Source organism: Lepidochelys olivacea, assembly GCF_965140295.1.
Source record: "Lepidochelys olivacea isolate rLepOli2 genome assembly, chromosome: 1".
Taxonomy (NCBI): Eukaryota; Metazoa; Chordata; order Testudines; family Cheloniidae; genus Lepidochelys; species Lepidochelys olivacea.
The window spans coordinates 97,811,353-97,823,184 of record NC_140411.1 but is presented as its reverse complement, the minus strand read 5'-3'; the positions used below and the strand labels follow the sequence as shown (position 1 = coordinate 97,823,184).

General features: G+C 43.7%; 1 protein-coding gene across 2 annotated transcripts in view; it reads left to right on the top strand.

The window, feature by feature from the left end:
- Positions 1-487: 487 nt before the first annotated feature.
- TGDS (TDP-glucose 4,6-dehydratase) overlaps positions 488-11,832 on the top strand; it is a 33,698-nt gene continuing 22,353 nt past the window's right edge. Inside the window, exons 1-3 of one of the 2 annotated variants that reach the window (XM_084629026.1) lie at positions 488-842; positions 7,251-7,317; positions 9,485-9,553. In XM_084629026.1, the coding sequence (XP_084485152.1) occupies positions 754-842; positions 7,251-7,317; positions 9,485-9,553 (225 nt within the window). In that variant the 5' untranslated portion in view covers positions 488-753. Of the gene's footprint in view, positions 843-929; positions 1,417-7,250; positions 7,318-9,484; positions 9,554-11,832 lie in introns of those variants that run through there. The other variant, XM_084629027.1, reaches the window with a different exon arrangement.

Sequence of the window (11,832 nt, the reverse complement as noted above, 5' to 3'; positions counted from 1 at the left end):
CTCACTCTATTACCAGCAGAAGAGTGAGTTTGTGTGGGGGGGGGGGCGGAGGGTGAGAAAACCTGGATTTGTGCTGGAAATGGCCCAACTTGATGATCACTTTAGATAAGCTATTACCAGCAGGACAGTGGGGTGGGAGGAGGTATTGTTTCATGGTCTCTGTGTGTATATAGTGTCTTCTGCAGTTTCCACGGTATGCATCCGATGAAGTGAGCTGTAGCTCAGGAAAGCTCATGCTCAGATACATTGGTTAGTCTCTGAGGTGCCCCAAGTCCTCCTTTTCTTTTTGCGAATACAGACTAGCAGGGCTGTTACTCTGAAGCCTCCCCTATTGTTATTCCCCCCTCCCTCCTGCAGCGAGAGCCCGGCCGCGACGTGTCCCTTGCTTAGCTTGGCCCTACGGCGGCCAAGTGTCGTGAAACCGTATTTTACGGCTGCCACGGAGGGGGCAGGTGGGGGGGGGTGTGTGGACACGTTTTGTGGGACGCCCCAGAGCGAGCTTCCGTCCTCCCTCTGCTGGCGGGGGGCGGCCCCGGCCCAATGCATGGGCCCACGCCGCCGGAGGCGCGTCCCTCCACCCCCGCGCTCCCGACGGGGGCGGGAGAGGGCAGGAGTATTGGGTTTCACTGTGCGGGCGCAGGGAAAGAGGGGCCGGCGTCGCCCATGCGCAGTGGCGGAAAACGGGAGGGGGGGGGGGCGTGAGACAGAACGCCAGGAAGCGACGGCGAGCCGCGGTGGTGCCGTAAAGTGCGGATGATGTCGGGTGCCGGGGTTCCTGGGGCTGCCGCGGGGCCTTCGGGCTTTGCCAAGCGGCTGCTGGTGACGGGCGGCGCCGGGTTCATGTGAGTAGCGACGGCGACGGCAGCGGCGCTTGGGAGTGGGGCGGGGCTGTCCCGCCGCTGCCGCCCGCGCTCCTGGCTTCGCCTCCTGGGGCTGGGCCGCGGTGGCTCCGGGCTGCCGACCCGGGTCCCCCTGCGGCGGCTAGGGTCCCCCTCGCTGTCTGTGCGGCCGTCCGGAGCCGGGCGGGGGCGGGCGCCTCCCCTGCTCCTCCGGGACAGCCGGGGGGTCCTAGCCTGCCTGCCCCTGCCCGGAGCGCTGGAGTCCCGGGTTGGCAGCGGGGCAGGTAACCGCAGGCTGGGGCAGCTCGCACCAGCCCAGCGCGAACAGCCGCTTCAGAGGCGGCGCCTGCCGCTGAGTCCCCGCGCCGGCTTCCGCGGGCCCGCACGTTCCCACGCTCAGCGTTGCCCTCCTTTCGCTGGTTGCTTTGTGAAAGACTTTGCGCCTGAAGCTGGGGAGCTGGTGATGGCCCTGACCCTGGAAGCTGGCAGCTCTGCCCTGGCGGATAGCTGCTCGGAAATGGGCTGCGGTGGTTATACACGGGATAGAGAGAGAGAGAGAGAGAGCATGTCAAATGAAGTAAGTAACTGGTCGGTAGAAAGAAACCGGAAGTTTCCCATTATAGTGCTTCTGGATGTGATCAGTAAGGCTAAGATTTTGTCACTGTTTAGTAAAAGTCAGGGACAGGTCACGAGCAATAAACAAAAATTCACAGAAGCCTGTGACCTGTCCCTGACTTCGCTAAAAATAACTGTGACACAATAGGGCTGACAAGGGGATGCTTGCCTAAGCCCTGCTGGGGAGGGAAGGAGAGGGGAGGGTTGTGCAGCACCTGCTGCCCATGGTGGCTCATAGCTCTGGGGTTGCCCCGTGCTGCGGCTTGGAGTTTCGGGGTTGCTGCCATGGGGCTGAAATGGAAAATGTTACGGAGGTGTCTGGAATCTGTGACTACTGTGATCCTGCATGACATAATCTTAGCTTTAGTTAGCAGCAGTAAGCAAACAATTTCAGACAGAAGTAGTTATTCAGTTCAATGGCCCTTTATGGCAAAAACCTCATTCTGCTTTCTTTACCAAGTTGGAGGGATAACCGTTTATACTAATTATCTTATAAATTAAATATTTCTTACATGCAAGTTATCACATAATGGAGATCGGAGAGGATGATCCATCAAGTTAGCTGTCTGTGAAAGACTGAGGTGTGGTCTGCACTTAAAAGTTTTGCTGGCATAGTTATGTCAGTTTCAACTGGGGAAGGGGGGAAATCACATCTCAAACTACATAACAGTGGTGCCAAAAGCCCTAATGTAGATGCAGTTACACTAGCAAAAATGTTGTTGGGGAAGGTGGTGTGTCCACTAGGAGGGTTTGCCGGTAGAGCTGTACTGGCAAAGCCTAGTATAGACAAGGTAAATATCTAGGAATTTTTTTTATTCCTTTATTATTATTATAATAATAATAATTAATAGCTTTGTCTTAAATACAGAACTTGCACCAGGATAACTTAAATTGGTTTGAAAATTGATTAGTTAAAGCAGGGCAAAAGGCTAGTTTATACTGATTGAGCTTAAACCTCTTCCTGACTGACTTCAGCTAAATCAATGTAAGAATAGGTTTTTATTAATTTGAGAATGTGCATACATAGTGTTTTGTACTTCTCAACCTGCTGCTCACAAACAGGGAAGAATTAGGAGGGGAAGCAAAAGTGGATGGGAACCTGGGAGGCAGTGATCATGAGATGGTTGAGTTCAGGATCCTGACACAAGGTAGAAAGGAGAGCAGCAGAACATTAGCCCTGGACTTCAGAAAAGCAAACTTTGACTCCCTCAGGGAACTGATGGGCAGGAGCCCCTGGGAGAATAACATGAGGGGGAAAGGAGTCCAGGAGAGCTCACTGTATTTTAAAGAATCCTTATTGAGGTTGCAGGAACAAACCATCCCGATGTGTAGAAAGAATAGTAAATATGGCAGGCGACCAGCTTGGCTTAACAGTGAAATCTTTGCTGATCTTAAACACAAAAAAGAGGATTACAAGAAGTGGAAGACTGGACAAATGACCAGGGAGGAGTATAAAAATATTGCTCAGGCATACAGGAGTGAAATCAGAAAGGCCAAATCAACACTTGGAGTTGCAGCTAGTGAGAGATGTTAAGAGTAACAGAAAGGGTTTCTTCAGGTATGCTAGCAACAAGAGGAGGGTCAGGGAAAGCGTGGGCCCCTTATTGAATGGGGGAGGCAACCTAGTGACAGAGGATGTGGAAAAAGCTAACATACTCAATGCTTTTTTTGCCTCTGTCTTCAAGACCAGGGTCAGCTCCCAGACTACTGCACTGGGCAGCACAGTATGGGGAGGAGGTGACCAGCCCTCTGTGGAGAAAGAAGTGGTTCAGGACTATCTAGAAAAGCTGGACGAGCACAAGTCCATGGGGCCGGATGCACTGCATCCGAGAGTGCTAAAGGAGTTGGCGGATGTGATCGCAGAGCCATTGGCCATTACCTTTGAAAACTCATGGCGATCGGGCGAGGTCCCAGATGACTGGAAAAAAGCTAATATAGTTCCCATCTTTAAAAAAGGGAACAAGGAGGATCCGGGGAACTACAGGCCAGTCAGCCTCACCTCAGTCCATGGGAAAATCATGGATCAGATCCTCAAGGAATCAATTTTCAAGCACTTTGAAATGAAGACAGTGATCAGGAACAATCAGCATGGATTCACCAAGGGCAAGTCATGCCTGACTAACCTATGATGGGATAACTGGGTCTGTGGATGAGGAGAAAGCAGTGGACGTCTTATTCCTTGACTTTAGCAAAGCTTTTGATACAGTCTCCCACAATATTCTTTCCAGCAAGTTAAAGTAGTATGGGCTGGATAAATGGACTATAAGGTGGATAGAAAGCTGGCTAGATCATTGGGCTCAATGGGTAGTGATCAATGGCTCCATGTCTAGTTGGCAGCCGGGATCAAGTGGAGTGCCCCAAGGGTTAGTCCTGGGGCTGGTTTTGTTCAATATCTTAATGATCTAGACGATGGCGTGGATTGCACCCTCAGCAAGTTTGCAGATGACACTAAACTAGGAGGAGTGGTAGGTACGCTGGAGGGGGATACAGAGGGACCTAGACAAATTAGAGGATTGGGCCAAAAGAAATCTGATGAGGTTCAACAAGGACAAGTGCAGAGTCCTTCACTTAGGATGGAAGAATCCCATGCACTGCTACAGACTAGGAATTGAGTGGGTAGGCACTACAGAAAAGGACCTAGGGGTTATGGTGGATGAGAAGCTGGATATGAGTCAACAGTGTGCCCTTGTGGCCAAGAAGGCTAACAACATTTTGGGCTGTATAAGTAGGGGCATTGCCAGCAGATCGAGGGATGTGATCATTCCCCTCTATTCGGCATTGGTGAGGATCCTCTGGAGTACTGTGTCCAGTTGTGGGCCCCATACCACAAGAAGGATGTGGAAAAATTGGAAAGAGTCCAGCGGAGGGCAACAAAAATGATTGGGGGCTGGAGCACATGCCTTATGAGGAGAGGCTGGAGGAACTGGGATTGATTAGTCTGCAGAAGAGAAGAATGAGGGGGGATTTGATAGCTGCTTTCAAATACCTGAAAGGGGGTTCCAAAGAGGATGGATCTAGACTGTTCTCAGTGGTAACAGATGACAGAACAAGGAGTAATGGTCTCAAGTTGCAGTGGGGGAAGTTTAGGTTGGATATTAGGAAAAAGTTTTTCACTAGGAGGGTGGTGAAGCACTGGAATGGGTTCCTGGGGAGGTGGTGGAATCTCCTTTCTTAGAGGTTTTTAAAATCAGGCTTGATAAAGCCCTGGCTGGCATGATGTAGTTGGGGATTAGGCCCTGCTTTGAGCAGGGGGTTGGACTAGATGACCTTCCAACCCTGATATTCTATGATTCTATCTGTTAAGCTAGGTTGATTAGCCAAGCAAAGCGAGGTATATTCCATGACATTTCTGTTTGTGTATAGGAATAGGCATACTGGGTCAAATCAATGGTCCATCTAGCCCTGTATACTGTCTTCTGATAGTGCCTGATACTAGGTGTTTCAGAGGGAATTAACAGAACAGGGCAATTACCAAGTGATCCATTCCCTGTCATCCACTCCCAGCTTCTAGCATTCAGAAGCTTAGGGACATCTAGCGCATGGGTTGCATCCCTGACCATCTTGACTAATAGCCATTGATGAACCTATCCTCCATGAACTTATCTAATTCTGTTTTGAACCCAGTTATAGTTTTGGCCATCACAACCACACCTGGCAATGAGTTCCACAGGCTGTGCATTAAGTGAAGAAGTTAATTTTGTTTTAAATATGTTGCTTATGTGGAGGAGTAAATAACACTTCCTTATTCACTTTCTTGGCACCATTCACGATTTTATGGATCTCTGTTGTATCCCCTCCTTAGTTGTCTTCCAAACTGAAAAGTCCCAGTCTTTTTAATCTTGCCTCATAAAAGAGAGGTGATGGAGTTTATTCCTCATCATTCCCTTGTACACATGAGTAAGACCTGAGTGTCAGGGACCCTGGGTTTTGAACTCTCGTACACAGGGCTCTTAGAAGCTAGTAAGTTCAAGCCTGCCACATAGGTGATATTTTTAAATGCTGTATTCAATCAATTCCAAAATTTCAAGGAATGTTTCAAGTATCAGTGGGCAGAATCCTTTGCTTTTTGGTGAAAATCAGAAAACTGGAAGGGAGAAATGGAGGACACGTAAGCACTCCTTGTGTCTGGATAGCAAAATTAGCAATTTCAGTACAGTGGTTACAGTTCAGAGTTACGAAGTGACCGGCCCCATACACACCTCATTTGGAATCAGAACTACACAATTAGGCAGCAGCAAAGACAAAAAAAAAATTTAAAAAAATGTAAATGCAGTACAGTACTGTGTTAAACGTAAATTATTTTAAAAAAGGAAAGTTTAAAAAAAATTGGACAAGGTAAGGAAACTTTCTGTGCTTGTTTCATTTAAATTAAGATGGTTAAAAGCAGCTTTTTTCTTTTGCATAGTAAAGTTTCAAAGTTGTATTAAGTCAATGTTCAGTTGTAAACTTTTGAAAGAACCACCATGATGTTTGTTCAGAGTTATTAAGAACCTCCATTCCTGAAGTTTTAGTTACAATAGAACCTCAGAGATATGATCTGTAGATCAAAGAACTGGTTAATCAAAGCCGTGAACACCTTCCAGCATAATATGCCCCATCTCAGCTCTGTTCATCCTCCTAATATTTTAAGTGTTGACAACCTCAATTACTTATCTTCAAGACAGAAATAAAAGAAATAAGAATGTTGGGGAGCCATGGAGAAGAAAGGACATGGCAAAGAGAGTGAGGGACCCTTGCATGGAAGGAATGGGAGGCACATGGACCCCCTGGCATAGGGGATTGGGTAGAGAATGGAGTACTGTAGTATGAGCACAGAGGGGAAGGAGGGACACACGGCCCCTGGCTTGGAGAGAGAATGAAGGACAATAGTATGGTGGAGGGAGATATGGGAGTGGCATACAGAGCCCCTTGATGGGGGTGGGTGGGCAGAATTGACAAGAATCCCTGAAATAGATGAGCTGTGAGGATGGTCCACAGGGAGCTTGGGGGGAGAAATGGTATGCAAGTTGCCCATTTCCCCCTTCTCTCTATGTTGGGGCTCTTTGTGCCCCCATCCTCCAGAAGTGTCTGAAGCTCCTAGATTTGCTAACCAGATGAATGGGGCTCCATGTGTGATGCATTTCTCTCTCTACCTTAATTGGTCAATTGAGGTGCAGAGAGAAATGCAAAAAAACAAATTCTGAAATATGCTTAGGTGTAGAAACGAATGTAATGTATGAACAGAACCACGGTAAGTGAAAACAAATGTGGGGGTTCACAGCTCAGTATTGAAGCACAGATCATTGGGACTATTGGTGTGGCCCAGGATGGATCAGCTCTTAAAAAAAAAAAAAAAAAAAAAAAAATGTTTGAGCTGGCTTAAGGTTACACAGATGTCAGTCTTGCAAACAGTCATTTTTTTATATGTGCAGTGGAACCACACACCTGTAAATTTTAAAGCCATGTATAAGTATATGCACAATTGAGGTCAAAGATATGCTGATATGTGGTTTATACAGTTTGTTAGAAAACTCTGAAATTGAACAAATGAGATGATTTTATTGATTTTTTTGGGGGGGGCAGGGGAAGTGGCTAGAAAATCAGAACTTTAATTATAGAATAAAATTATTTCTCTAGCTTTTAATTCACTAACATTACATGCTTATTAAACAGATTAAAAAAAGAAACAGTAGCAAATTAAAAAAAAATCAGTGTATTTTTGTGTCAATTAGGGTTTTGTCTGTAGGCATCTGATATCCTAAAGTTCTCTCTATAATCGTAATTTAAAACAGGATTATTCTTTTTTTAAACCTGCAGTGCATCACATGTGGTTGTGTCTCTTGTAGAAAACTATCCAAACTATCTGATTATAAATCTAGATAAGGTACGTTTTTTGTGTTCTTTTTTTTCTCTCTAAAGAAATGTGAAATAATATGCATCAGTTAATATACAATATGTTGAAAGTTTGCTTGATATGGAAAGTTTTACATTAGACCTTGAATTTCTTAAAATTCAGAGTTGGCACGTTTTATGTGCTAATTTAGGGCCTGATCCAAAGCCCAATTCTCAAAGCCCACCTCAGTTCTGCTAACATGTTCTTTGTTTCACATATATTAACTCTAACAAACAAAGGTGGTTTTTTTTGGAGTAGCCATGAGTTTCAAATCCGCTTCTCAGCCATGTCATGCTTTCTACAGTGGGTTTGAAACTCCTACTCCAGACAACTTATTTGGTTAGACAGTGATTCTCAATCAGGGGTATGCAGAGGCCTTCCAGGGGGTACATCAACTCATCTAGATGTTTGCCTAGTTTTACAACAGGCTACATAAAAAGCACTAGCAAAGTCAGTACAAACTAAAATTTCTGAGAGACTTGTTTAATTACTCGATATACTATACACTAAAATGTAAGTACAATATTTATGTGGAAATTGATTTATTTTATAATTATATGGTAAAAATGGGAAAGTAATCAATTTTTCAGTAATAGTGTGCTTGTATTTTTATGTTTTATTTTGTAAGCAAGTGTTTTTTTAAGTGAGGTGTAATTGGAGGTATGCAAGACAAATCAGACTCATGAAAGGGGTACGGTATTCTGGAAAGGCTGAGAGTCATTGGATTAGAGTAGCGATTGCTCAACTGCAGATCCCATAAAACACAATCACTGAAAATCTCCAGGTAAGGTAATCCTCAGAGCAAAAGTTTCAAAGACTCTTCACCTTCACAACAAACTCTTTTCCACTTCATAATATAAGCAACCACAACAGCATGTGTCCTAGCAAAGTCTGGCCCAATCCTGAAAATACTGGTACAGAAGCTTAACTTTACTCATGTGAGTAATCCCACTGTAGCAGATGCTTAATCATGTATGTATTGTTAGAATCAGAATCTATAATGTTGTCTCTACAGGGTGAAAAAACGAGTCTGGGAATTTTTAAAAAGAGGATCACTTTCAAATGTTTCCTCTGCCAAAATTTAATATTTTACCCCAAAATTATTGAAAATTAGAGGACCCGTGAGAGATTGTGTCTAAACTTTTAGACTGTTTTCAATTGAAGCATAAAACAGAAGTGTTTTAGTCCTGCTTTATGTGAAAATCCCAATGTAACTAAGTACTGAGGTGCTACGGAGGGCGTCTCGCTAACAGTAATGCCACTGGTTTGTGCCCTGAGAGTATGGGGATCGAGCAGTCCCTCCAGAAGATTTAAGGGCAGTTCGTTAATAAATACTAGACAAAATAGGATTTTTAAAATATTTAAACCTTTTTGTGTCCCAGTGCACCCAAGTGGTTCTTATATAAAGCACAAAGAGTTGAGTGTTTTGGCTGGTCACAATACTTTCTGTGCTCCTTTGCCTAAAAATACTTGAGGTCGCTAATTGGCCTTGGAGTTATGATATTATGCAGTTACATTATAAACCTGTTTACATACCTCAAAGAATTGTGCACAAAGTTGAGTACACAACTTGTGACTTGTTAATGATGTATCCATGGAATAATGACAAGGTCTTTTCAAATCTTCAGTGAATTAATCTAGTTTTCAGCAACTTTTTGAAAGCAGATTATGTCTGAAAGATTGTGAGGAAAAATCTCATTTAGAGACAGCTCAGCTGACAACTTCCATAAATTCCTTCCACACACTCTATTACAGAGCATTCATATGAAAATGGCTCTGTTTTGGAAGACTTAACTGTTTCTCATTTTTATTTCCCCATCTAATAATCATCTGTTTTGGCTACCAAATGATATCCGAGAGTTATGTTGTCAACAAAGTAAGTGTGGGCAGATGGATCAATTCTGGGGGACTAGGATTCTCAGATTTTATTTAATTGATTATTGCTAGATTTGTCAATCACCATATAATGACACAATACACCTTTTAAACAGAGAAGTTGACCTCTCTGCAGATTTATTTTAAACAATAGTTTAGCACCTTCTCCTCAAGACTGTTAATTAGAGACTTGCTCAGTTAGTAAATAAGCAGAATCTAATATAGAATCTTTAAAGAAAACTCCTCTTCATAGTAATATTCTGTTTTGGTTTTTTTTCTTAAGCTGGACTATTGTGCAAGCTTGAAGAATCTTGAAACCATTTCTGAGAAGCAAAACTACAAGTTTATCCAGGTATGGCAGACTTTTTAGTAGCAAACTAGCAAGTTATGGTTGTAAAATCTGAAGTTGGACAGGCTTTTATATCTGGGCTTCTGCAGAACTGAGACCTGATTTGGGAATCTCCGTCATTTTCTTCTCATGGAACTATGGCTTCTGCTTTTGGTTACACTATATAACTTCCACTTTTGGCCATGTGTATATGGATGTGAACATGGCATATTACTGCATACTTCTGATACAGTTGCTGTAATCCAAAAGTATATGCCACCAACGCATGGCATAACCCCTCAAAAACTGAAAGACATAATTATAGACTAAAGGTTAGAATTTAATCAAGCCTCTGCATCATAATGGAGTGATCTTTGTTTTACTCTCCTAACTTTTGAGCTAACTTTATGAATAACTGTACTTTGGACTATCAAATACAGACCACTGCCAGAGCAGAATACTGAATTATATGGGCTGCTAGTATGTTCTATTATGTCAATTCCTGTGCGCTTGTTGATCTGCTGGTAATGTTATCTGTTCCATGACTCAAAGTCTCAACTGTACTTGGAAGATTTCACAAATGTGTGTTTAAACATAGCCTGCCCGTTTAGAAGCCTTAAATGCCTGTTTATCCTCTGGCTTCCTCTTTCCCACTGTTCAGATATTCAGTTTAGTAACGTAAGTGTAAACACGTGAAATGCTATGAGTTGAGAGGCATGACGGCTAAGGAGGCATGTGGCATTGCTGAAGAAGTGGTATTTACAGCTTTTATAAAGGTTACCAGTTTAAACCCAATTTCATACCGCTTCCCTAGTCAGACTGATACAATGCCTGGTTATAGGATGGCATGATATAGATTCCAGGGAATGAGTGCAAGTGTAGACAGCAGAATGACCTTGTATGTGCATTAGTTATGAGTATTGAAGTGGAAATTCAAGATGAGAACACAGACATGAATCCTGAACTTCTGTGACTAGGGGCTTTTCTGAATGGGGGAGTTTCTTTGGTATGCTGTTTTTTGCTATAACTAGTTTGGTGTTGGTAGATCAGGTGGTTGGGTTGTTGTCATGGAGGTCTATGCTGCTGTAGAGCAGATGCTGCTGGCTGATCATAGAACCTGGACACACCATAGAAAGTTATTGATGGTGGATTTGCACAGTGGCGTTTCGAATTGTATTGGGGTCATTGATGGGACCCAGGTGTCCAGTCTTTGTCCCCAAAACCAGACCTCTGAGTTCATTCGGAGAAAAGTGTATTTCACCAGGATGCTGCAAGACCTGGCTGATCACTATGGAAGGGCAACCAGGGTTAATATGGGATAGTGTGGGAATCTGTGATGCTAGGAACTTCAGAAACTCAGCATTGTTTTATGCAAGGAAAAATGGGACGCTTGCTCCCAAGACCACTATGAACGTGAATGTTGGTGTGGTTCCCCTGTCATTCTGGGAGACTCAGCTTACCTGGTTTATGACGGCTTACTGGGGGCTTAGATAGGAGAAAGGAGCTACTTTGTTAACATTGTGAACAGCAAGAGACGGTGCCTCTGCAAAATGTTCCAGCTGGTCAGGGAGCCAAAGTCGAGGATGTGAATGTGGCATGGCTGCTGATGTAATAGGTATGTAACTTCATGTGTATGAGCTTGCCATGAGCTGGAATCACAAAGGGGTGTACCTGGGAACATGCTAGTATTTAAACAGGATGGTGACATCCAGTCAAGATGATCCCAGAGCAGTAGAAAGCATACAGGTAAACAGGCTGACCTAAATGTGAAACAGTGCACTGTGGGATGGCAGTGGAAGGACTTCCAGAAGTGGTATGGTTAATCTGAAATAGGGAAGGGTCCATACAAACCATATTCCAGTATAACTCACTCCAAAATAGTTGCGTATCTTCCAAAGAGGATTAATTAAAGTGGGATAAGATGCCAGATAAGGTTAAAAAAACCCAGTGTGTGTGGACATGAGGCAATTTATACCTAATAACTTTCCTATATATAGACAAGCCCTACCATTAGGGTTTCTCCTGCTGTTTCTTCAGATAAAATTAGGTTAGATGGTGTCCCCTCTTCTTTTAAAAACAATATACTGGTGTAGTAAAGAGCTTCTTTTCCCTGACAGATGAGGGGGATTGTTCTGCAAGTTACTTAAATCTTACATGCCTCAGCTTCCTCTTTTGTAAAATGGGGATAATACTTCATTACACACCTCACAAGGGTGTTGTGCGGATTAGTTAGCTGATGTTTGTAAAGTGCTTCTGAAACTGGGAAGAATGTTAATGTAAAAAATAATTGAGCTGGTGATATA